The sequence below is a fragment of the Alternaria alternata genome, assembly GCF_001642055.1.
Source record: "Alternaria alternata strain SRC1lrK2f unplaced genomic scaffold CC77scaffold_11, whole genome shotgun sequence".
Taxonomy (NCBI): domain Eukaryota; kingdom Fungi; phylum Ascomycota; class Dothideomycetes; order Pleosporales; family Pleosporaceae; genus Alternaria; species Alternaria alternata.
Genome location: NW_017306200.1, coordinates 984,806 through 1,009,393, shown reverse-complemented (window position 1 = coordinate 1,009,393; position 24,588 = coordinate 984,806). Strand labels below are relative to the sequence as shown.

The window sequence follows — 24,588 nt, the reverse complement described above, 5'->3', positions numbered from 1 at the left end:
GGCGGTGAAACGGTCTAGCCCAGGATGTGACCCACAGGGCCAAGGGTCTCTGCCGGGCGCCTCATCCGCTTGCCGTATGACAGCCGCAACTCTCCGTCTCGAGGGTCATCGGCAGCATGAATTAGCAGGGAACGGACAGAGACCTCATGTTCGTCTCCACATCCCTGGGCAAGGTCTGTTCTTGGCTTGAGTCGCATTCTGCCTGTGGCGGCAGGCATGGCGAGCATGTCTTCCAGAACAAATATGCAAATTCTCCGACCTTGAAAACAGCCCTGTCCCAGGTTCTCGGGTCTTTTACTAGCCAGGCGCACCATTATTGCGCGCTTGTCGACGGAATTGCTAGTGTCTTAAGACCATGGGGCTGATGGCGAAGAGTTTTGAGTCCCAAACTTGGATTAACTCAAACGGACAACATTCCCGCAAAGACTCGCGCAGAGTGCGCGCATCTCCACTTGAGCATGTGGCCTCCCTTTCCACGTGGCGCTATGATCCTCTAAGGTCCTAGGGCACCAATGATACCACTCTTAAATGAAAACCCAGTGGGGTCGATACGGCGCATTCTCGGCGCTGGACACGCGATGCCCGTTCTTTCGCCAAGTGCGGATGCACTGCAAAAGCCAGCAATCAGAAGGAGAAAGGATCGACCCTGTTGAGCCATCAGTCGACTAGAGACACTCCATTGGTATATACCATTGCCCTCGCTGAAACGATGCCATGCAATCGCGTTCTCCTTTGTGCAGTTGTGCGTCGTCGAACTGCCCAACACTCCCAACATGGACGACCATTCGGGCCTTTCACAGGACTCCAAGTCAGTTTTCCCCTTCGCGATCGCGACATGGCTTGTCGTTCTCTGGATAGGCTATAGGATCGCCATTGCCGCTTACAACATATCACCTTTCCATCCATTGTCTCATTTCCCAGGCCCAAAGATCGCAGCTGTATCCTACCTCTACGAAGCATACTACGACTGGTGGCTCGGAGGACGATATGGCAAAGTCATTGCCCGCATGCACGAGCAATACGGTCCCATCGTACGCATAAACCCAGACGAACTACATTGCTCCGACCCTGCTTTCACAGACGAGATATATGCTGGCCCCGGTCGCTCGCGCGATAAGTGGCAGCATCAACTGAACACTGGTGGAGTCGGACCTGTTGCGGTAACTGGATTCTCGACAGTTGACCATGACCTACACCGCGCACGGAAGGCGCCATTGAGCAAGTTTTTCTCGCGTCAACAGATGTTGAAGCTGGAGGGCGAAGTACATGAGTTTGCCATGATGACGGCGAACAAGATGCTCACTTTCGCTGGGAAAAGCGCCTTTGACGTCAAAGAAGCATTCAACTGCTATACTGCCGACGTGATTTCCCAATACGCATTCGGTGAGCCCATGGGCTTTGTCGCACAGGAAGGCTGGGAACCAAACTTCGCAACCTGGGTCAAGTCATTCTTCAAGAGCGCATACATGATGCGTCACAACGTTTTGGGTCGAAAGATGGCGCAGGTCCTACCGTTCATGGCTGATTATCTCGGCGAAGATATCAAGGCTGTCATGCGAGTCATGAACGTAACCATTCCCCAGTACATTGGCCAGGCTTTGAAGAACCCAGAGAACGGACGTGTTTTCGCTGAAGTCATGGGTAAGGACAAGACTATGTCTGAGGAGGAGAAGTTCCGCTACAATGGCGAGGGTTTCAACTTTTTGCTTGCGGGTACCGAAACTACAGCTGTAAGTATCAGATGGATTTTGCCTCTAAATTTCGAGGACTGACGATGAATGCAGGCTATACTTACCGTCTTCACCTACTGGACATTGGCAAAGCCAGAGGTTTACCAGAGACTCCTGGCCGATCTGTCCAGCGCCGGTATCAACCTACAGACGCTCAAATGGGTGGAACTAGAGAAGGTACCATACTTCTGGGCTGTCCTGCAAGAGTGTCTGCGCATGATGCCTGGTGTGTCCCATCGCTCAGCCAGGATTGCTCGCTTGGAAGACTTACATTACGTGTCCGCGGATGGCAAATCCGACTGGGTCATTCCGAGAGGCACCCCCATTGGCATGACATCCATGATCAACCACTGGAACAGGGAGCTTTTCCCCGACCCCGATGAATTCCTTCCTGAACGTTGGCTATTGGAGGATGGATCGCAAAACTACGCACTGCAAAAGAAGCTGATCGCATTCGGAAAAGGAAGCCGCAGCTGCATCGGTGAGCAACTGGCGTACTGTGAGCTGTACATCATGGGCGCGTACATGGTACTCAATGTTCTTCCGAGGGCGAAGCTTGTGGACACTGTGAAGGAGGACATCACATATGACCATGACTTGATTGTTGCGCAGACGACGAAGGGCTCCATTTCTGTTCGCATCGCTATCGAGTAAATGGGCTTTTAATATTGTGAGGGTGGCAAGGGTTGCTAGTTTGGGTAGGAAAATACATGATTGATCATGAACGATACCGACTTGGTAGAGGCCAAGCAGGACGCGCGCTGAGAAGGGTAGTGACGCGTGTTGTATGTCTGTTGATGTTGGAAGTCGCGACTAGGCTGACGCCGGTGCTTGGCCAAGAGGGTTCCACCCAGCCACGTGCTATCATATTCCGCAGCGCGACTTTCCATGGCTGCTTCAGCAGTACACCCCGCTTTGACCTATGGCCCAAGCGTTAATCTCTATATACCCTCAACTTCTGCAGCGCTCAGTGAGTACACACGTGGTTACAGTCAAGTCTTGGAGCGGAATTACGTCCTTATTGGCGCGAGGTTGTCCACGCTTAGTCGTGCTATCGGCGCCCGAGCAGCGTATGGCATCTATAACAACCCAGGTCCCTTCGTAAAAGTGTGCGTTATGGCACGTCACTATCCGTGCCCACACGTTCCTGTCAGGCCGCAAGACTTGCGCATCGCTGACAAGCCTGCAGTAATAGCAGCCATTGCGCGACGTTCGCTTTCCATTGCAGTGGCTTTCCGCAGGTGTTAGGCTGTACTTGTTCCGACCTGGAAAAACTCATAGATGCTTGTCAGCGAAGGGTGAAGTGGCACCATTGTTGTGTTCATGTTTGTCTACACTCACAGATCATAGGTGCCCCACATGCGATCCAGGGAGCTTGGGGCACACTACTTTATCTAACCTTGGAACTACTGGCAACAGTTGTTCTCCGTCCGGCATCATCATTTCTGGGAATGAAGTATCAATTCATTTTCCTGTTGTCGCAGCTTGCGCTTGCACCTACAAGTTCTCGCTATTGAGCTCCAAGTCCACCTGGTGGGGCTAGGTATACTTTGCAGCCCCTGGGCCACTTTTTCGCACAGATTACCCCAGCTTCGGCAGTGACAAGTTGGACAACATGGCGCCCATTGCTCTCCGAAAGTGGTTCGATACGCCTCTGACAGAACATATGCTGTGAACCCAGATGCCGATCCTGTTCGACTCACAGTGGATGCCTACAATGAGGTCACTCTGACGCCCTCACATCGCGAAAAGAGTCTCTTAGATGTGGCTCACGATTTCTTCATTCACTAATCCCAAAGTGCTTGATACTCCCTGAGCCTATACATCACTCGACTCACAGGTGGATGTGAAGGGAATTGGCTGAAATCTCTCAAAAGCTCATAAGGAGGGGCGCATTACTGTTTTCAGTCATGGTGCTATTCGCAGCTGAAAAAAACTAGGGCCTCTGCCAGTACAAAATTGATGTGTGGCATCTACTTTGTCTGTACTGGATGAGGCTGATCAGCATACACGCGGAGTAGGTGCCAAGCATCGTGCTCTTAGAATAAGCTTTTACGCACTTGCTTGTTGAGTGGTGACTGGCCATGGCATATGTATAACATGCAATACTATAATAGATATTATGCCCCCCGTCTTCCGTCTCCTTCTTGACATGCACTCCGAACTTGAAAGCCTATTCGATTTGCCGGTGCTTGTTCCGACGGCGCTTCCTGGTATCTCACCGTCATCTAGCGCTCGGAGACACCGCTCCTTGACGACTGTCGCTTTCGATCCTGTTCCATGCCAAAGAATGCGCCGTTGACGCTGCAAATAAGTTCCAACGCGCGACATGTGACAGGGCGAAAACGACACGCGGCACTATGCAGCGTTTGCCCCTGGGAGCGCAATCGGCAACAAAGATCTGCAGTGTTCCGAGCATCAACACGTGCCCTGAACCTACCATGAACTCAGGTACGTCCGGAGAAGTTAGCATATGACGTATGGTGCGGGATTTTAGTGAAGACGGGCGGTTTCGAGAAGAGTGACATTTACACAGCCCCATTCTTGGCAGGTCGAAATCCAGACGGTGGTCGCCGCTAGCTATACGGCAAGCGGACCTCAAATGCTCGCACACTCTCTTTGACCCACGAAATTCATCTTTTAGGGTCCGAAGACCTCTCGAGTCTCAATGGTCCAGGATGTCTTCTCACTGCACAACATCGTCGGCAGCGACGAGTCGCACTTTCCGTTTTCCCTCAAGGACTACCAACGCTATGTATTTGGCGACGACCGACTAGCGCATCGCTTGGGCACGGACCTATGTCGAGCTTTCATTCCCACCATTTCCAACCCTACAGACGACTTCGCAGTTGCCGTTTTATCCGAAAAGGTCCCCACGGCCACTCATAGGCTGCGCAATCACTTCGTCGCTTACCTCAATCGGCATCTGATCGCGAATAATGCGACTCCGGCCCTCAAAATCGACTTCCATATGGCGGGGGTGAATGCAAAGACCCGGGACGATCCGCAGTGCAACAGGAAAAGCGCTTATCACATCGATGCCGAACGCCTGGGGAACAGGACTCTCATCGTACTGACCGAAATCCGAACGAGCCAAGACCGCGAGGACCAGATACGATCTTCATTCGGGGAACGTGGCATAACCACCATTTTCGCCTATCTGGCATCCCTGGATGGCTCCGCAACGACTGCAACCATCTCATCCTTCTTATCTTCGGTCGTCAGCCCGTCTATGAGAGACATTGAGAGCATCGCGCAGTCTACTCATTTTGTCATGAACGAATGCTTTGTCCAGTTTACACTAGGAAGGGAGTATGAGGAATTCTGCAAATTCATACGACGACAAGACGACCATTTCGTAAGAGAGCTATTGGATCACGCTATCACTGGTCACTACTACAACGACGACGATCACGAACATAACGTACAGTTTCTGATTTGGGAGCTCGAGGCGCGGGAAAGCGTTTAACGGCCACGGCTATGAATAGCAACATAGCACGGAAGACGGTAGCGACCGCTACCAGTAATACTATAGTACTTTCACCACTCTCTATGCTTTCGTACTTGCCTTCCTTTGCATGCACGTAACAAAATCAGCGCTCACATTCTTCTTGTCATGCCTTAAGTTGTGCCCTTTACTAACATCGCATGGGGATTGCCAAACTGACAAGTATATATCTGCACTTAGCTTCGCAACCAGTACCAGGCTCAAAGCTGAGCCTTTCAACACCTCAAAGATTTTTGCTTTGTCTAGTTGTCGTGACTTCGCATCGACATGTGCAGCATGCCAGATCCGGAGATGCTGAATGTTGTTCTTTGTCCACTTGTTGCTCCACTTCAAACATCGCAATCACAACTATGCTTGTACCCCATACTTCAGTCAATTTCCTCAATTTGCATTTCAATATCACGAACGACGCGAGCACCTAGCAACTATGCCGGTGGCGTCAAATCACCATACGCGCAATCAGTCGCATCGAAGCCTGCAAGAATTGGGAAGCATCAAGGATTCCCAGGACCTCGCCTTCCTGAATCAGCCTTGTTATTATGGGACAAACGTTGATTCAAGCCAGATCACCGTGGGTACGATTCAAATTAAGAGAAAAGATAGCGAACCCGTACACTCGACAACGCAGCTGTGCATTGCGTTTCAAGACGGCCAGCAAACTCTGCTTCAGTTGACTAAATTGTACTCGGTAAGACACTTCTGCTACATCGGAGGGTTGCGCAACTTCTTTGCTGACCACTTATTAGTTGCACATTATAGTAGCCGCAAGCTTGTACATGTTCTTCTTTGAAGTCGCCGTCCGCCTACCCTTCCTCCTCGTTGTTGCTTTTGCGATTCCTTCCATTCATGTGCTGGTGGTACCAGAAAAACCGGTAACTGACGTTAACACGTACAATGACGATTCTGAAGGTCTTTGTCGCCGATATTCCGTCGATTCAGTAGTTCCTGGTGAACCTGTCGCACAGTACAAGACCGTAGGAGCCTTGCACCCGGCCGTCGCCATCTTCCCCGGTTTAACAGTTTTCTCACCCTCAACATGGTTTCCACGCGCCACGGACAACATACATTCCCGGCACAAGAGGCAGCGGTTACATACTACGTTTCGCGAACCAACTTACCAACCTCGGCGTACGTTTCGTGAAGCTTTCGAGGATACATTGCCACGAGTGCTCGAAAGCTGGACTATGTTCGTTTTCCGGACAATGTTCTACCAGATCACATCTCGAATTACTGTGTTCATTATAGAACGCGCATACGAGGTTATAACGGGACAGGAGATGAACGTAGATGTCTACATCATGAACATTCTGCGTTTTTATTGGGACTGGGCGACTGGTATGAGTGGGTTTGCTTTGCATAGCATCAAGTGGATTATTTTGGGCCTCATTATGCTCCTTGATCAGCTCTTAGTATGGCTAGGAAGGCAGATAACAATGGTCACTGAAGCCATGCACGATAGGAGGCTGCAATACGACGATTTGAACGCAGTCCAGTTCTAAGTGGCACTGAGGCTACGTTATAGAGGAAGTCAGAAGAAGGCACAGGGGTTGGTTTTGGTCGATGTATGCGTTGGGCGTTTCCGTCACTTAGGATCTTGCGTCAACAGCGAAAATATGTGATTGTAAGAATGGTGTTTGGTCCTTTCCTTGCACGCGCTGCAAATGCTGTCTACTATCGTTGTTTACCAGTAGCATGTTTCTAATATAGCCTTAATCGATGCAATACTTCAATCGAATATCCATCAATGTAACAGGAATTTTACGAATAACAATATTGTGACACATTCTCTTTGCTCATCTCCATAGCCGTTCAAAATATCATCACTGACAAATATATGCTGCCTGATGTCCTCTTCCCTACACATCATATAATCGCCAGAACAACGAAAATCTTCAAGCAATATGAAGCCGATCATCTTAGCCGCCATAACACCACTATTGAAGATATCTCTAGCGCACTCATGGCTACACTGCACCCACCATAACAACACTGGCATAAAAGCAGACATGGCAGCTGCAGCAGCTGAAACACCACCCAGAGAAATTGATCCACTGTACGCACGTTCTGCACAACGACGTGTACCGAAAAAGAAAACGGCAGACTGATCATGTCACAGCGGACCCTGGTACGCAGAGCTCTGCCACGGTTGGTCTTGTGCAAAGTAGAACCCTGGAAATTGGCAGGATGAAGGCCTTGAGTGTATGTTATCTCTATCCTCGTCGACTGGTCACGTACTCTGCTCTCCCTTCCTTCCACGGCTAATCACCTACAGATCTATGGGACCTCCCCGCCGCAGCCTCAAGATCCGACACACACGCATGCCACCCCAGCCAACGAGCCCCCCTTCAATACTTGGCCTCCTCTATCCCCCAAGAACCTGGTCACAAACCGCCCACACATACTGCACCCGCTCCAATGGTAACCGCCTCGGCTGGGTCATCTATAACCCTCATGTTCGGCGGCAACGGTCACAGCCGTGGTAACTTTGGCGGTGTTGAGATGGGTGACCCAGGGAAAGTATCCGTTTATTGGGCCGGTAGCAAAGAAAAAGACATTGTAGATGTAAAGGAGTTGACGGAGGACAATCTTATGCAGAGGAACGGGTTCAGTGAGGAGAGTTTCGCATATCCGTTGGATAAGAAAGTAACAGCGCCGGGGTGGGGACCGGAAGACCTTCACGACAAGGGAAACTGGCAAACGTTGCATCTGTAAGTCCATATTATTTTCTTCTCGGTGTCGTATTGAGAAGAGAGGAAGAGGCTCCATAGAACGTCGTTTCACTAACAGTCCTTTGCAGGCCGGAATGCATGGAGAAGGGACGGCACATGATGATATGGGTGTGGAGTTTTGGTGGTGCAAATAAGTATAGCACATGTTTTGATGTTATGGTCGCGTGAGAGGAAGGCGAAGAAGGTAGGTCAGGAGGGGTGTTGTAACTGTGGACGTATACGTTAGAGATGTATGTGCAACATGACTGTATACATCAGTGCTTCGCCTCTCTCTGTCCGCTCGCTGTTCCTGCTTCTCCTCTTGCATGCGCAGTTGCGTTGCTCTCTTCCACCAACTTTAACGGACGGTATTCTGCTTCCCACATCTGTTCTCTGATCCATTCCTCTAACTCTGCATCGTCACTTGGTATGTCCTTCTCTTGAGCTAGATCATCCTCTATAGCCTTCTTGATCACGTTCCTCGCTATTTGAACGCTGATCTCACGAACGTCTTCCACATCTGGAAGCAGGCCGGCTCCACGGTTGTTGAGAACAGGAGCTGCCGAAGCGAGGGCTTGGACAGCTGCAACGAGGAGAGCGGGAGTCATAAGACGGGCTCGACAGAGAACTGCGCCGAGGCCGATACCAGGGAATGTCACCGAGTTGTTGCATTCAGCTTGTAGTCGTCAGTAACATGAACACAGAGGTAGTATCAACAGACTCACAGATATCGTACTCCTTGCTATTGTGCTTAACCGGCGGGAATGGCGAACCTGTCGCAACCAGCGCTTTGCCATCGGTCCAGTCATACAGATCTTGCGGCTTGGCTTCGTGGAGCTTGGTTGGGTTTGAGAGTGGAAAGATGACGGGGCGTTCGACATGTTTTGCCATTTCTCGAACGACGTCTTCTGAGAAGGACCCAGGCTTGGTCGAGGTACCAATGAGCACGTGCGGCTTTACTTCCTTGATGACGGACAGCAGATCGCCGTGCTCTTTGCCCTCCCACTCCTTATCGTCCCGCGCAAACGGAAGCTGGGCTGGAGTAAGTTGGTCCTTTTTACCCTGTAAGAGAAGACCGGGTTTATCGACGCACCTGATCGAAGTTAGCGTGAATTAGCTGACTGGAGCTGTGGAGTAAGATACCAGATTTGGCGCCCGGCTTCTTCTTTGGATTTTCCGGTGTTTTGGACGATAGCATCTTGGATCTGATCTGCAATTCCCGTACCCGCTGATCCTGAGCCGAACATGACAAAGCGAGCTTCTTCCCATTTGGTTCCGCTCACTTTAAAAGCTGCCATGATCGCTGCGAGCGTCACGCAACCGGTCCCTTGTACATCGTCGTTGAAACATGCGATCTCAGGTGTGTACTTATCTAGGATCCTTCGTGCATTGTTCAGTCCAAAATCCTCGAAGTGGATGTACGCTTTAGGGTAATGCTTCCTTGCAGCCTTTACAAACTTGTCGACGAAGTCATCGTATTTCTCGCCAAAGACTCGCTCTTTCCGTATACCAAGGTATAGCTCGTCGTCGAGGAGATCTTTGTTCTACGTTTATCAGCATGCCTCATTTTATCAGACTCTCTATACTGACATCGGTGCCGCAGTCAAGTACTACAGGCAGCGTCCGCGAAGGATGTATTCCAGCACATAGCGTGTAGATAACGAGCTTGGCGATGCTGATCAAGATAGCTCCTACACCTTGATCGCCAATTCCCAGAATCTGTTGACCGTCGCTCACGACAATCACATCGATATCCTCGGGATTCCCCCACTGCTTCATGTCGTCCTCGACGCGGTCTGCATCGTCGATGTTTAGGAAGCAACCTTCGGGCCGTCGGAAGATTTTGGAGTAGTCGGCTATGGCCTCGCCTTCGGTAGGGGTGTATATAACAGAGAACATTTCCTTGAGGTGGTCGAGGATGAGCTGCGTAGTCGTCAGCCATGCCATGACCAACACTGTCAACTGTAGCGCACCCTGTAGTATAGCACCTCGTTCTGTTCCTTCAGGCTGGTCATGAAGGTGTTCTTCGCAAGGTCGCTCGGTCGGGAGTTGTACTGGGCGTATGCGCGTTTGACCTGCTCGTCGAGGGTCTGGATGTTGGTGGGGAGGAGGCCATGGAGCTTGAATGTGTCGCGCTCTTCCTTGGTGAAGGCTGAGCCCTTGTTGAAGTACGGCGTCCGGAGAAGTGCATTGCCCTGAATGGCGCGTTAGTCGTTTGGTAGTCCGAGCGAATGTGCACGTCGTACAGTCCTAAAGGTGCGTGTGCGAAGTCAGTGTATGTCTCACATGCAGTTCGTACAGGGACACTTCTTACAGACTGGTCTCTAGAGGCCCGGATGTAGAAAGAGGCAGATGCCCGAATTTGACATTCTTTTGCTGTTTTGTATCAGACGACATGCTTGCGATATGCTTTCCGTGGGTGATGCGCGGGGCTCGAGATATGCGACTGGGTACCCGCTGGGTTGCTAGCAGCGCTTGCCTGGATATCGACGATTTGCACCAGGGAAGCATATCCTGTCAGCGGAGGCTACAGGCCAGTTGTAACATCTGTCGCAACCCCGCCCTAAGCGCCATGTATTCCCGGCCATTTCCGACATGTTGTTGGGCACGCACTTGGTTGCGCGTCGTAGTTTCGGTATGATGACGTCGACGTGAAGCTGCCCACTGTCACCGTGCACGTGGCACTTGTTGGTCGTTCCAAACTACTGGGTACATCCCTCGTAGTCTTCTGCTACTCAACGTCGCAGCTAACTTGACTCTTCTTGAATTGTTTGATAATTGAAGCTGAATTTTATCTTGCGGCCATCTTCGGATAGAGATCCATGTGTGGAGGATTGCTTGAAAACTCAGAAATCGTTTGGTAGTGTTTTGCAATACGCGACGAGGCCGCGGCGACGTACTGAGGTAGAAACTCAACTGAGAAGGTATTGCTACAGATAAAGTATCCAGGGATGTTACTGCGCGATCTTCCATTTACTGGTAAGCACGATCTGATCCTATGGGCAAACGCCGTAGTCATGCGCTACCATCGGTTCGAAGAAGAGCAATCCATTCGCTTTATACATAGGTGCTTCAAAATGCCTCGTATTCTTTCATGATAGCTAGCCTCATCTTCAGTTTCTTAGATCATAAACATGGACGAAATGCCCGCAACTGAGCCTTACGAGCCGTACCAGCACGCGGTCCCCTCACATTCAGACGCGACCTCCGCTACGAACTCGATTCCACCCAAGCTCGCGCAGGTTCTACCCAGGCTTCGCACTCCAGGTATTACACCCACGTGGATCACAGACTCTCTCGTCCCTATGATTAAGCTCGCGTATGGCTCTAACCTCACGCAAACCGAATTCGATGACGGGACATGGTCCGAAGTCATCGAAAAAACAGACTTACTAATCCAAGCAATGGATCGAGCAAACGTTGATGATTCCTTTATACAAACCTACTATGAGGCATTGAGAACGAGGAACAGAGATTTCAATGAAGATATGATAACAATAGAAGGAGCTAGCAAAGATAGTAATCGCGAATTCTGCGAGATCCTGGCGGACAAAGGGGGAGATTTCGCGATTGCTATGCTTATGGTATTGAGGACTATGGAGAATGTGGCGGATGGTGATGGGAGTAACGAGACAGAGTCGAGTGAAGAAACAGGTGGGGAAGAGGGGAAGAGTAAAACGGAAGGGACCAGTGGTACGAAAGATGATACTGCACATAATAGCGGGGATGCTACTGAAGTCATGGGAGAAAGCACTAATAGCAGCAAGAGGGGAAGAAAGAAGAGAAAAGTGGCGAAAGGACTGGGTGGTTCAAGAGCTATTTGAGAGAAGAGCTATACTGAGCTAGGCTAGATCTTATACAGCCTCCCAGCGCCCATCACTGTCATCAACCCCAAATGTTGTCTCACTGCTTTGGCAAGAATAAGGTCCAAAGACCCAACACATACAGCTTCCACGCCAAGTTCAGTAGCCGAGACACATTATTCCTACAAGAAAAGAGGCGTTCTAGAGCATCAGCTTCCGTATCTCGAAGATTCCCACTAGAAAATAAGACCTCTACCAGCCACCTGCAGGCGGTTGTCCGGGGTTTGTCATATCACAGCAGCAACCATTGTTGACGCATTTACAGTCGCCAGAGAAGCCCTAGTAAAGTAATCAGCTCGAGGACTATCTTTGAGTCATCTGAATCATCGATACACCTTCGAGGGGAGAGAGATGTGAACTAAGGAAGACATACTTCGCATGGACACTCGACACAGGCAATATGACTAGTACCCTCGACATTGTTGTCATCGCGCACCGAAATGGTCTTGAAGGAACGGCTGAGCGAAATCTGATGGTAGTGTGTTAGTCAGGCGTTTGACACTGTGGTTTGGCAAGACATACGGCTCCAGGAGCGGCAAGAACAGTGGCGGTATAGATCACTGTGCTGATGAGAGCGAACTTCATTTTGACTTAGCGTTGGAAGAGTCGGAAGATCGTTGTTTTCCCAAAGAAGAGGATATTTGTTCCAAGTCGTGGTCTAGGGCAGAAGAGATAAGAGCAACGAAGATGTCTGCGGATAGAAAGGGAATGCGGGATGTTGATAAAGTGAATAGTGAGAACGGGCAGTCCGGCAGGGACGAAGAGGCGCTTTAATACGCCATCCTTTTGATACACAGTCGCCCTTGCCGCTTTGCTGCAGACACGGATGAAGCACTCCCTTTTCCCGTTCTAGTACCCCATGATCCCATCGAATACTGGATAGTGTGCTAAGCTGCGGTCGAATATTGATTCACCTCCAATTCCATCATCTTCTCCTAGCCGAAATGTACGGCGCTGCCGATGGAGTACTGCTGCTTTGTCGCACTGGCTGGATGAAATGTTAATGCTGACTTCGCTGCACGCTGTGATCCATCGTCTTTCAGCGCCACCGTGTTGCAGTATTGCCAAGTCGATGCATGATCCCTTAGTCTGACTATGGAGAGTCAAAGCTAGGGTTATTAGCCGGGTAAGAACTGCATTCCTTCTACGACTATGAAAGATGGTTACGTGATTTAACCTTCCTCTTCTAGAGTCCAAACGTAGTAGCCAGCCTCTCGAAATAGGTATACCATTTAGCAAGAAACCGAGTTCTGATGCCTTGACCGGTCCTGGAAAGCTACCAAGTAGATAAGACAGGTGTGCTTCGCCGCACTCTTGCAGAGGCATGCGGCCACCCCATAGTTAATATCCGAGCGCTCCCGGGGACTCCCGAATGAGTTGATGCCCGGTAGCTAATGAAAAGACGGTTGTGCTGCGCCGTACTGCTGCTTACCTACGCCCTAGGGGCTGGAATGTCAGCGTGAGAGAAGGCGACCATAAGATGATACGAACGGAGTGGTTTGCACGACATTTCCGCGCTTTCCAAACTGCTAGGGAAGTAGTGTGGGAATTCTATACCGGCTTTGGCTTGAGGCTTCGGTCGGTCATTTGCTTGTACTCCTCCCCGAACCATAATGTACCTCGGCTTTACGCACGCCCAATAAGCCCATATTCTAGATTTCCTGAAAATTGACGGTTGCTCTCGAAGCCGTTTTGAATATATAAATGAGAGTATGTGCGTGCACGTGGGATTGGCGGAGAAACTGAGTGGAGTGAAATAGAGTGGAGAGGAAGATGATGGCCATTACGTCATCTTTAAACTGCGTCACTTGCGCAGACACGTCCTTTCATAAACGCTAGCACGCGACTGCCCTTCTGCTATGCCAGCACCGGAAAGCCGCCAACAATGTTTCCCCGGTTATGTTGAACAAGTCACTTCGTATGCACAAACGCCCTATTGATCGGTCCGCCAAACTTCTGCTACTGAAGCGACGTTCGCAGCCACAAATCCCTTCCAGATTATCTCGCCGCCATCCATCTCTCCCGAGATTCCCAACTACAATCTCGACAACAACGTTTGTTTTAAGTGTGTCATTCTCCCAGCATGAACATGGTGGCATACTCAACTATCGGTATTTTAAAAGGCTCGCAGTACCTATGAATGCTCAATGTCCTGCGCCCCTCACTATGCTTCCGACAGAAGTGCGCCTTGAAGTTTACCAACGGCTCTTTCACCGTGATCAGCCAACTGTCTATACAGGTCGCTTATCAGATCAGGTACACGATCATAGTCTGATTATCTAGTACGATCATGACATACACATCCACGGTCAACGTGAAGGTGTTCGAGCCGCGTTCGCCATGGATTATGCCTTCTGCTACTCGTTTCGTGATGTTTCATGTCGATTCGCTGTTGGAGAATTGATTCAGTGTTTGTCAAAATATTTTGTGAACATGATCCACGCACGCCTTCAAAGCGCTACATGTCTCTGTCATCCCGAAGAAGACATTTTATCATCCCGGCACGGTGAAAATAATGCCTTCTTCACTACAGTTATTCACATCGCTACCAACCACTTGCAAGAATGGAAATGATACAGTGTGGAGCCCGCTTTCACGCAGAGTACAAAAAAGTTGAGGTGAATGCGGCGCCCCGTATCACGTACTTCGGTTTTCACCTTCTTCAATCCCAGTGGCCCTCTCACAGTCTTCGGCATTTCTTGTTACGGACCTCACTGTCGCTAAGTTGTATGGCCTAACATGAGCGCCCCAACGCTGCCTGTCGACCTGCAATGGGTCGCACACACGCTGATGCCCTACCTGCGCTACGCTTTCCAGCATGTTTTGCATCGTAATCTCGATATTACGCCGTACATTCAGCGCGTGCTCGACTCTTCTACCAGCAAGTCTGTGGGTTACCTCGTGCCTGCACTGGTTCCTGCTGCAATCGGAGAACTAATATGGGCCAGGGCTCCTACACTGATGGTGATGACCTCGTCTTCGAGCGTGTCTTCTTCGCAATCGAGCGTCGCCACCAAGACCTTCCGACCGAGCTTAATGATTTCACGGAAAACCTAGATTGTCTCGCTTTGTTTCTCATTCGTCGCGCGCAGGAGAAGGGTCCATACCGGTTACTGGGTCGCGATATTCCGCCTAGCGACGCCTGGAAGAAGTATGAGAGTGAAAGGATCGCACAGGTTGCAGCCAAGAACGTAAAAGGTACGTGTGACCCTTCCCTGAATCCATTGCTCAATGGTTTTTCCTATCATTTCCTCCACTTCGAGCTACTCAATCAACGCTTACGCCTCCTCTAGTAATGCAGAACCAAAATCAACCTATAGTGCCGACATATTCTGTTCCAACCGATACTGGTCCACCAGCACCTCCGGCTCCTAATATGGCAAGGGTACCACTCCTTACGCACAACTGCATCGACCCTCGTTTGCTCTACGCGTATCCCGGCCAGTTTACTTCTCCTGAGCTTTCCGGAACTCTGACCCTTACTGACCTGCAGTACTACCTTCATCGGAACGAAGAGATCGAGGCATCTGTTGCTATGGAACTGGCCCACTTACTCAATCACCAGCAGAGGCATGGAATGCAACGTTCAGTTTCTGACTCTCAAACCATCCCACAAGTTTACCAGCAAAACAGGATGTCATCATTACGACAAGGACATCGAAATGGTGCTTCGGATCAACCAAGGTCGTTTCATGTACCGAATCCGGTTTCCCAACAGCCGCATACACCCAGTTACGTACGGCATTTAGGAAAACAGCAAATTGCTATACCAAATCAACATTCTTCGCACGCACTTAACTCCACACCACAGATGTACAAGCTAGCTGAGCCCACCCAGCGTCTTTTCCAGCAAACAGGTTACCTCCAGCCATCAGGCTATTCATCCCGCCCTGGGGTGCAGAATATCCAGCCACGACCTGCCCCCGTCACATCTCGACCTTTGCCCGCGCAGCCTGGCTCCTTTTCTAACTACCATGGTGACATCCATCCCGGCTTTCCAACCCTCACCAAGCCTGCCGGCATTTCCAAATCTGTCACGAAGGCGCCCACATTTTCAGGCCTACCGGACTTTTCCGACCCATCCTGTCGAGCAACAAGCATGGCAGCTTTCAGAAAACTCTCGCGAGAACAAAAAGTAGCAAAGTTTTTGGAGATAGATAGAGCTGAAAAGGCCCTAAATCCCAAAGCAATCACACAGGTGCAGAAAGTGTTCATGAAGGCTGCTGCAGAACGGGTGGCCGCAACGAAGATAAATGCTGTAGGTGAAGATAGGATGAAGCAGCACAAGGAGAATGAGGAGAGAATAGTCAAGCTTCCAGATCAACAGACGATAATGGTTCCGGCCCCCAGCCATCAGACCAACTGGGACACATACATGACTACACCAGGAGTTGGAAGCTTCGGATCTCACCCAGCTTACTCGAACATCATGAGTTCATTTCCTTCGCCGCAGCTCCATGGGCCTTTGCTAGCTCCCACACCGACTTCCAAGCGGGAAGAATAGTAGGCGAGGCTACAACAGGCACATGACTTAGACTAATTGACCTCTACTCACTGCACTAGTTGATAGCTTGGTTCGATACATCTTGCGATGTCTATTGCACGATCGTCGAAGTCAGGAGGTGTTTTGGAAGATTTTGCTGTGGTTAGCAGTTGTGACAACAACAAGGTTGGCTATGGTATCAATGCACGGTAGAGGAAACAACGTGTTGAGAGACTCTCGTGATACGAGCAGCTGGAAGAATTCATGTATCAAATCATAAAACACATTACTGATTACGCTATTGTCATGACTGTCTATACATGCAGATTACGTGGCGTAGGCCCTCAATTTAGGCTCCGTCAACGACTTCTGTGGGTATGCCAAAAGCAATACCCCAGCCACCGGAATCAGCCCGCTGGTGGCCAAGACGTCATCAAGATCGAGTCTGGGGGCGGCGTAGCTGCTGCAAACACTCTTCACGTCGATGCGCTCCAAGTTACCCGGTCCGTCGTTCTGAAGCGCATCAACAATTAATGCGTAAGTCAGTGGGTTGAACAAAACGCCAGCATGACCGTAGACTGAGCCTCCTAGCTGCCCAGCACAAACGCGTTGTACTTCGTTGTTGGAGACACCAACGTTGCGCGCATCGTTGATGAAGGCGGAGGCGCCAGTACCTTGCTGAGGCTCGACAATCTCATCGAAGAAACCGGAGTAGAAGGTTGTAGTGGGAACGTATGCGCTGTCCCCACCATCACTCCTGAGAGCCCTAACGAAATCCGAAGTAGCTTCTTGCTGGATAACGGAAGGATCACAGGGACCAAGGGCTTGGTTGCTGTTTGCCGTCAAGCAGATGACGTTGGCCAAAACGGTGCCCTTGAAATCCGGAGATACAGGAAGGAAATCCGTGACAACCTTGCGGGTTGAAGGCCAGTATTTCAACACCCATTGTGTGTCTAGACCACCTTGGGACCAAGAAATAACGGCGATATTCTGCTTGTTGGTACGCGAAACGGCGCTGATGTAGTTTATAGCGTAGGCAATGTATTCGGCATTCGTTTGCGCGTCGCCGAGCATGGCACCGGGAATATTGAGCCATACTGGATCGGCATAGCTCTCGCCTGCCAGCAGCTTCCTAAGGTTGTTGGCGAAGTTGAAACCTCCATAAGCACCAGTACCTGGCACAAAGATCACAGGACGTTTCGCGCCATATGTGAAGCTGGGTGGGATGAAAATCGCTTTGCGAAGTGCAGATTCTGAGAGCGTGTACGGAGCATCTGCACTATCCTTCTTAGGATAGATACCAGAAGTAGGTGGATTGTTGTTGTTGACGCTGTTTTCACCAACTGGTAGACCACCAGTCAGGGCGGCATTTAGGGTTCCATCGAGCACCAGGCCATCAGCTATTTGAGTTGCAACGGCAGCAAAAAAGTCTGTTCGCGTGGTTGGACTCGCCCAGATTTTGGAATGTCTTGCCACCGCGGCTTCGATATTCGTCGGTCGTGTGGTAGGTTGAAGTTGCGAGAGGATGCTGAGCACCTTTGTGGGATTGCCCTGTGCAACCGCTTCGTTCACGTCGCCGAGAAGGTTATCGACGAGAGAGATTACGCCAGGAAGTAGACCAGGAATAACGTTGTTCAGCAGTTGTCTTTCATCCAGACTTTGGACCTGTTCAGTAGAGGGTCCTGGCGTTGGGATTGGCGCGATTCCTGCTACCACCGGGGCTGGTGCAGGTGCGGGTGCAGCAAGCGACGTCGGGAGAATGCTCAGAAGAGCTAGAGATGGGACTGAGAGACGCATATTGACTCTTTTCTCAACCTTGGTACCAGCAGAAAGTACGACCTAGAAGACGAAGAGATGCAGGGCCCCTGTCAACCGCAACAAGCAAACATGCCTCGCGTCTTTAACCACTCTCGCAACATGAGTCGTGCGGACTCCAATCGTCATCCTGCCCTCACTTTGCGTTGCAGTCTGTCACGAACTATTCTCCTTGTCACCTCTTTAGCGTCGCCGAACACATGGGACAGTCGCGGAAGCGCATATTGGTAGATGTCGATCTGCATGGTCCTGTAGATCTTGCGCTGTGTACAGTGTTAGCGTGTCGGATCGCCCCTGATCATGATCTCCTCCCTGGGCAGATCCGACCCTGCTTTACTAAACTGGGACCTGGAGACTATCGAATGCGGCAGTCGTGCGCCATTGACATCGCTAATCCGCTTGTCGAAGGGCTTGTATTAACCGATGAAAAGTAGGCTTTTCGGCGCTCTCTCGTCGCGATAGGTCTTTTTACATGCTGTTATCCATCCGTCATACAGTCGCTACTGTGAGCAAGAGGGACTGCGGGAACAAGAAAAGCGTGAAGAAACTCTTTGGCGGAGAATCTACAGGAAGAAGAGAGCCTACCGCCCTGAAGCGGATTAAATTGTGGAGACGCGATTACGCCGAGATTTGCCAACATGACAGGACTGTCGGCCTCACCACTCTTGAGTTCGGATCAGCTATGTCATGTCAGAGATGTGTTCTGCAAGCCATGAAAACCATATCGTACGTTCGAAGACGAGGGTTCTGGCGTTGAGATCATCACAGGAGGTTCTCGGAGCATATATCGATGCACGATCCAACACGCGGATTTCTGGACACTGTATGTGCTTTTCTAGCCCGCAGAATACCCCGATCTTACCCACCGGAGATATGGAGCGGGTACATGCTAGCGTTCCAGGAATCAACATACGCTACAATGAGATCTAGATATAGTCCCAAATATCAGTGTCCTTAACTTTTCACCAGCAAGGGGTGTGCCGACATCTATAAGCTCTTTACGCCGGGATGCGCCATCGATCCGTAGCTAAACAACAAGCACACCCGCTGTCTGGTTCTCATCTACCCAACCTTCCCAGTCTACTCCTGTGCGTTGTGTTGGACTCCATGCGGTGCTGCGAACGCGTGACGTCATCCTCAACTAGCGTGGTTGTTATACAGCGCACGACACCCATTCTACCTAATCGACTCTGAGCAAGACTATCCTCGCCTTGTATCCTTCCGTTGCACACGCGCAATCAAGATGTCAATTGAGTTGGTCTGAATTGATAGGACGACACTTCATCGAAGCTTCATCGATAGAGAAGTCGCGAAGCGCTACGCGACAGAACCCATGAATGTAACTAACGGTCCCAGAGAGGCTGTCAGGACAGCATATAAACAGCTAGACAACCTACCCTCCGAGACCAGCTTATCTATGATGTGCCTTCCAATCTTGATCTGATCGCTACGGTCCGGGTAGCTGCGTTCGCATGATGCATCGCTATCGGCATGTGCTGGAAGCGTCTTGCAAGCAGCTCAGGCACATTTTGTCACGCTCCTTCACATCACACACTATATCCTGATATCGCACAAACACCCCTAACCTATCTCTAATGTACCTCATCTTACCTACGCGCAGGGCTCAGACATCCTACAAACCGAGAATCAATGGGCAGCTCGTTCCTCCAGCTACCGCTGCCTACAGCACCTTCCACTCTACGCCAGGACCAACGACGAGATGCCGCTCTTGAGATACTCAAAACATGTACTCTTCCGCGACTATTGGATCTCGACAATCGACCTATTTTCATGCTCAACACAGACGATTATGCCAAGGGAAGCCAAATTCCAATTCAACCCGTCTTCTGCAATGCAGCACTGAGAGAGCGAGAGCAGCTGCTAGAACAAATAATCGGTACCTCGTCAAGTTTTCATGATTCTATCGGTACTGGAGCATCACATGACGAATTTCGGATATGGGCGACGAACCTTAGCAGATTCAATGATTCTCGAGATCTCTTTCCGATTACCATAGAGTTCGAAAACTGGTTATGGTTAGGCATCTCGATCCATCCCAACTGGCGGCTGATCAGCGGGCACACGCTTTTCAAAGATGAAGATATTTCTGAAGGGGATCAGTTGTGTGCATCAGCACCAAGCCTCCAGAAAGAGAGACACACTGGCGATCTGCCTGGCGATGTAGCTAAAGCTTTAGCTTCTGCCGAGGCTATACCAACCCGGGAGATTATTGAGGACGTGCAGGAACCTAAATTCCCATTTGTAGTCCTCGGAAACGATCGTGACAGAAACAGCTCCTCGAGTATCTCATCGATAACCTTGTCTACACCCGACTCTTCTGTGCCAGATTGGACAGTACCGCACCCAAGAGGTGTTCTCTCAGATCATCTCCAATTTGTAAGGAGCATCGACTGGGCAAAAACCCCGTTGGGAGCTATGAGTAGATGGTCTATTCAATTTCGAGAGATCATCTGTTTGGTCATGCGCAATCCTCATCCATCTTCCGTTTTCTGGGGCGAAGACTTAACCATGCTCTACAATGAGGCTTACAGAGACGATGTGACAGGCGACAAACATCCGGCTTTAATGGGAACTGGTTTCTCAGGCCCTTTTGGCGAAATGTGGCATGCAGTTGGACCTGTAATTCGCGAATGTGCGCGGACAGGTCATGCACAGCTTAATCACAACCAGCCATTGCCCATCATGCGGTACGGTTATATGGAAGAGGCTTTCTTTACCTGGTCTTTCGTGAGTGTTGATGCTATGGGTTCTGTTCTTTGGATGCGTACCACTCACATCATGATAGGTACCAGTCTTTGGTGGTACTGAGCGCGTCTTAGGGTGTAGGTAATATTGCATCTTATTGCGATAGCTCCATGGTGAAGCTGGGTTGGCTTGGACGGGATTAATAGGCACGCTGACTCAAACATGGATTACAGTCTACCTCAACGCATTCGACACCACGGTTGAGTCCATTAGCGCAAGAAGGATGTGGCTGTTGCGCTATCTTGGGGAGTGCATGAATGCCACACGTACAGTCAGTAAGTGTACACTTACGAATGTCCTACCAGACGAAAACTAACATCGCGTTTGCTTTTGAGAGGAATTCTGGATGAGAGTTCTGGACGGCCTGAATCACAATGATTACGACGTACCTTTTGCCCTCTTGTACACTGTTACAGAATCGGAGGGCGCTGAGAATGCTTCTTCGCATCCGGATGCCACCCCAACAGCTACAAAGTGTTGCGTTTTTGAAGGATCCATCGGAGTGCCGAGAGGGCATGCAGTCTCCCCCGACAGGTTAGATCTCGGAAATAGTGATGGTTTCCTGACACCGGCTTTTCGAAACGCTACACGAACCCTAGAGCCCATGATGTTAAGCATCAAGGATAATACGCTTCCACAACCGCTTCTAGACGTTATCGAGTGGCGAGGCTACAAGGATCCATGCAGAGAAGCTATGGTTTTACCCTTACGACCAACCAACGCAGACAACGTGTGCGCTTTATTGCTGCTAGGCATCAATCCCCGGAGAGCATATGACCAGGAGTATAGGTCTTTTATGGCCATGCTCAACAGACAGATCGCTACGTCGCTAGCTTCGGTACTTCTTTTCGAAGACGAGGTGTGCCGGAGCAAACAAGCCGCGGAGATAGCCACCCTACAAAGAGAGCAGATGTCTCGACAGCTTCAGCTTCAGACTGGACGCATGCGGCGAATGACCGAATTATCGCCTATGGGCATGTATTTATTCGACCCAGATGGTCTTCTGGTAGAGGCGAACGACCGATACTATGAAATGACTGGTGTCTCGTCTACAGGGGATAAACTGCCATGGTCCATTGACATGATGGTGGGGGAAAGTAAAAAGACTGCACAGGAAATGTGGGACTGTACGCGACGTTCTGTGGCATTCATTTGTTACGTATACTAACACTGATTGTCGATACTAAGACATGATCACTCACCACAAGCCAGTAAGCCGTGAGCTGCAGTTCGCGAACTCTGCATGTCAACCCCGAGACATCGATGGCGCCCGAATCGAGTATTGGGTCCTGGCAGCTAGTCAGCCAGAGCTAAGTGCCGACGGTAAACTCGTCAGCGTCATGGGATCACTTACAGATATCTCGCATCTGAAGTGGGTGCAAGGCCTGCAAGAACGGCGAATACAGGAAGCAGAAGAGGCAAAGCGCCAGCAGAACGAGTTCATTGATATCACGTCACACGAGATGAGAAGTAGCGATCTCTCCGTACGAAACTCATGTGAGACATATACTGATCAGCTCACCAACACTCAGATCCACTTTCCGCGATCCTTATCTGCGCCGATGACATCCGAGATACCCTGACACAGTACCAGTTCTCTTGCAGTAGCGATCAGAAAATGGCAAAAGAATGTGTCGAAGCAGCGGACAACATTGCACTTTGTGTTCAGCATCAAAAGTCGATCGTCGACGACGTTCTCACCGTCTCAAAACTGGACTCAAATCTTCTCCGCATCACGCCAATACCCGCACAGCCAATTATAGTCGTTCAGAGATCTATGGCAATGTTGGTCGACTTGAGCCTGGGTACACGAGATCAGCACTAACATCCTACTTTTAGGTTCCGTCCTGAAATCCAGGCCAAGAACATCGATTTCAAATTTGTTCCACATCCCAGTGTTCGAGATCTCGACATTGACTGGGTGATTCTTGACCCTGGTCGACTTCTTCAAATCATCGTCAATCTCATCACCAATGCCATCAAGTTCACCATGGAGTCCCAAATCCGCTCAATCACGGTCCACATTTCTGCTCATGCGGAATGGCCAGACTTTGATATCCCAGAAGGATTCACATGTACGCAGTATATACAGTATTCTCGCATCTGAGGCTACCACTAACTCCGCAATCTTATCTTTAGTTGTTCCACCACGACATATCGTAACTGAGTTCGGGAGTGGTGAGGGCTGGGGCTCAGGCTCGTTCGTCTATCTCCAGTTCCAGGTTCAGGACACAGGTTGCGGACTTTCGCCTCAGCAGATGTCCCTCTTGTTCGAGAAATTTGCCCAAGCTGTGGGTCAATCCAATGAACAAGCTACAAATGAACTACGCACTAATGCTAAATCTAACACTTAGTCTCCTCGAACACACATGCGATACGGCGGTAGTGGCCTCGGACTCTTTATCTCGCGCCAACTTGCTGAACTTCACGGAGGTCAGATCGGTGTTTCTTCTAAAGCTGGTGTCGGCAGTACCTTCGGATTCTATTTGAAGTGCAAGCGCATGATTGCCCAGAAACCAACTCTATCGCGTGACACATTTAAACACGCCCTCGAAATCGAACACGCGGTGACGGCACGGGAAATAAAAAAAGCAACTATATCCCTGATCTCCGCTGCGACTGCAGCAGGAAAAGATGGATATTCTGTCGACATGGATATACCACAGTCCATCAATGAAAAAATGGACGAAGCTAAAGATGACCAGCTTCATGTCCTCGTCGTTGAAGATAATCTAGTGAACCAAAAGGTGCTAGTCAAACAACTCATGAAAGCAGGCTGCGTTACCAGCACCGCCGACAACGGCGTCTGGGCGTTGAAGCATCTTGTCAAAACAAGATTCTGCGTTACCGATGGGATACCACTTGACATCATTCTCATAGATTGCGAGATGCCAGAGATGGATGGCCTGACATGTTGCAGAAAGATACGACAGATGGAGCAACGGAAAGAGGTGTCGAAGCATATTCCGATTATAGCGGTTACTGCGAATATAAGAGGTGGGCAGATAGACAATGCAAGAGATGCAGGTATGGATGATGTTGTTGGGAAGCCATTCAGAATCCCGGACTTGTTGGCGAAGATGCGGGAGCTATTGAAGAAGATTAAGAAGTGAACGAATATTAAGATTGTCCTAATGCAGGGCCGTGAAGCCTACGTGGTATCGTAAAGCCCCTGTGACCATTGCGATTTGGACCTCAAGGTTTGTAAAAGGGTTTCGACGAAGGATTTATGCAATTACCGGACTACCACCATTGTCGCCAAGTTCACCATCATAGGTAGTGGTGGCGAGAACCAACAAGCCGAGACATGTTCAAAGCCTTGATAGATTTCGTCAAGAATCTACTAGCAGCCCGTGCCTATGTATATGCTTCCAAGTCATCCATGGCATTGTCGGTGCACGAATTTCATCGAAGCCATTCAAATGTCTTCTTCATGGTCATCACCCTCGAAAGACTCGACCTGAACGCTATCATGACCTCGAAAAGCCCTGCTTTCGGGTCATGTTACTACATACTCCAGAACGCATACCTCCAGAAACCTCGCCTACACATATCTAAAACATGCCTTGCTATTCTTCATGTATGTCAAGTCTCCTCTCAAACACCGCCAACATGATGTGAAGAATCGGCAATTTTGGACAGGCGGGCATCAAACAATTTGATCTCATTTTTTGGTAGGGAACTTTTAGGTTCACCACCGCGTTTGGGGAGAAGA

At 50.0% G+C, this 24,588-nt stretch overlaps 12 protein-coding genes across 12 annotated transcripts; 9 read left to right on the top strand and 3 right to left on the bottom strand.

The window, feature by feature from the left end:
- The first annotated feature begins 658 nt into the window (after positions 1 to 658).
- On the top strand, positions 659 to 2,680 carry CC77DRAFT_1095284 (cytochrome P450). The gene is made up of 2 exons (XM_018529787.1): positions 659 to 1,730; positions 1,785 to 2,680. The coding sequence occupies exons 1-2, from the start codon at positions 774 to 776 to the stop codon at positions 2,382 to 2,384; spliced, it is 1,557 nt and encodes a 518-aa protein (XP_018385858.1). The 5' UTR covers positions 659 to 773; the 3' UTR covers positions 2,385 to 2,680.
- CC77DRAFT_127437 (hypothetical protein) lies at positions 2,402 to 3,515 on the top strand. The gene is made up of 2 exons (XM_018530162.1): positions 2,402 to 2,800; positions 2,920 to 3,515. Exons 1-2 carry the CDS (start codon positions 2,619 to 2,621, stop codon positions 3,245 to 3,247), a joined length of 510 nt encoding a protein of 169 aa, XP_018385857.1. The 5' UTR covers positions 2,402 to 2,618; the 3' UTR covers positions 3,248 to 3,515.
- Positions 3,516 to 3,907: 392 nt separating this feature from the next.
- CC77DRAFT_1020925 (hypothetical protein) lies at positions 3,908 to 5,277 on the top strand. The gene has a single exon (XM_018525165.1). The coding sequence runs from the start codon at positions 4,399 to 4,401 to the stop codon at positions 5,197 to 5,199; it is 801 nt and encodes a 266-aa protein (XP_018385856.1). The 5' UTR covers positions 3,908 to 4,398; the 3' UTR covers positions 5,200 to 5,277.
- Positions 5,278 to 5,665: 388 nt separating this feature from the next.
- On the top strand, positions 5,666 to 6,875 carry CC77DRAFT_1095282 (hypothetical protein; the record flags this gene model as incomplete). Its single annotated transcript, XM_018529786.1, has 2 exons — positions 5,666 to 5,926; positions 5,985 to 6,875. 2 exons carry the CDS (start codon positions 5,666 to 5,668, stop codon positions 6,735 to 6,737), a joined length of 1,014 nt encoding a protein of 337 aa, XP_018385855.1. The 3' UTR covers positions 6,738 to 6,875.
- A 470-nt stretch (positions 6,876 to 7,345) lies between these two features.
- Positions 7,346 to 8,280, top strand: CC77DRAFT_1071274 (hypothetical protein; the record flags this gene model as incomplete). Its single annotated transcript, XM_018529123.1, has 3 exons — positions 7,346 to 7,363; positions 7,422 to 7,437; positions 7,511 to 8,280. The coding sequence occupies 3 exons, from the start codon at positions 7,346 to 7,348 to the stop codon at positions 7,948 to 7,950; spliced, it is 474 nt and encodes a 157-aa protein (XP_018385854.1). The 3' UTR covers positions 7,951 to 8,280.
- On the bottom strand, positions 8,222 to 10,343 carry CC77DRAFT_1031628 (hypothetical protein; the record flags this gene model as incomplete). The annotated part of the gene is made up of 7 exons (XM_018526676.1): positions 8,222 to 8,622; positions 8,672 to 9,039; positions 9,090 to 9,490; positions 9,537 to 9,869; positions 9,920 to 10,141; positions 10,193 to 10,196; positions 10,261 to 10,343. The coding sequence occupies 7 exons, from the start codon at positions 10,341 to 10,343 to the stop codon at positions 8,222 to 8,224; spliced, it is 1,812 nt and encodes a 603-aa protein (XP_018385853.1).
- A 688-nt stretch (positions 10,344 to 11,031) lies between these two features.
- On the top strand, positions 11,032 to 12,084 carry CC77DRAFT_1020922 (hypothetical protein). Its single transcript, XM_018525164.1, has one exon. It carries the CDS (start codon positions 11,081 to 11,083, stop codon positions 11,768 to 11,770), a length of 690 nt encoding a protein of 229 aa, XP_018385852.1. The 5' UTR covers positions 11,032 to 11,080; the 3' UTR covers positions 11,771 to 12,084.
- Positions 11,967 to 12,453, bottom strand: CC77DRAFT_1020921 (hypothetical protein). The gene is made up of 3 exons (XM_018525163.1): positions 12,332 to 12,453; positions 12,183 to 12,278; positions 11,967 to 12,088 (listed from the first exon to the last, which is right to left on the bottom strand). Exons 1-3 carry the CDS (start codon positions 12,392 to 12,394, stop codon positions 12,002 to 12,004), a joined length of 246 nt encoding a protein of 81 aa, XP_018385851.1. The 5' UTR covers positions 12,395 to 12,453; the 3' UTR covers positions 11,967 to 12,001.
- A 1,195-nt stretch (positions 12,454 to 13,648) lies between these two features.
- CC77DRAFT_1020919 (hypothetical protein) lies at positions 13,649 to 14,149 on the top strand. The gene has a single exon (XM_018525162.1). The coding sequence runs from the start codon at positions 13,709 to 13,711 to the stop codon at positions 14,090 to 14,092; it is 384 nt and encodes a 127-aa protein (XP_018385850.1). The 5' UTR covers positions 13,649 to 13,708; the 3' UTR covers positions 14,093 to 14,149.
- Positions 14,150 to 14,548: 399 nt separating this feature from the next.
- CC77DRAFT_1071261 (hypothetical protein) lies at positions 14,549 to 16,313 on the top strand (the record flags this gene model as incomplete). The annotated part of the gene is made up of 3 exons (XM_018529122.1): positions 14,549 to 14,698; positions 14,758 to 15,007; positions 15,103 to 16,313. The coding sequence occupies 3 exons, from the start codon at positions 14,549 to 14,551 to the stop codon at positions 16,311 to 16,313; spliced, it is 1,611 nt and encodes a 536-aa protein (XP_018385849.1).
- Positions 16,314 to 16,619: 306 nt separating this feature from the next.
- On the bottom strand, positions 16,620 to 18,089 carry CC77DRAFT_1031626 (alpha/beta-hydrolase; the record flags this gene model as incomplete). Its single annotated transcript, XM_018526675.1, has 2 exons — positions 16,620 to 17,957; positions 18,006 to 18,089. The coding sequence occupies 2 exons, from the start codon at positions 18,087 to 18,089 to the stop codon at positions 16,620 to 16,622; spliced, it is 1,422 nt and encodes a 473-aa protein (XP_018385848.1).
- Positions 18,090 to 19,757: 1,668 nt separating this feature from the next.
- Positions 19,758 to 24,178, top strand: CC77DRAFT_1095277 (hypothetical protein; the record flags this gene model as incomplete). The annotated part of the gene is made up of 9 exons (XM_018529785.1): positions 19,758 to 20,855; positions 20,914 to 20,950; positions 21,047 to 21,148; positions 21,209 to 22,000; positions 22,062 to 22,370; positions 22,406 to 22,658; positions 22,713 to 22,948; positions 23,013 to 23,164; positions 23,228 to 24,178. The coding sequence occupies 9 exons, from the start codon at positions 19,758 to 19,760 to the stop codon at positions 23,984 to 23,986; spliced, it is 3,738 nt and encodes a 1,245-aa protein (XP_018385847.1). The 3' UTR covers positions 23,987 to 24,178.
- Positions 24,179 to 24,588: the final 410 nt, after the last annotated feature.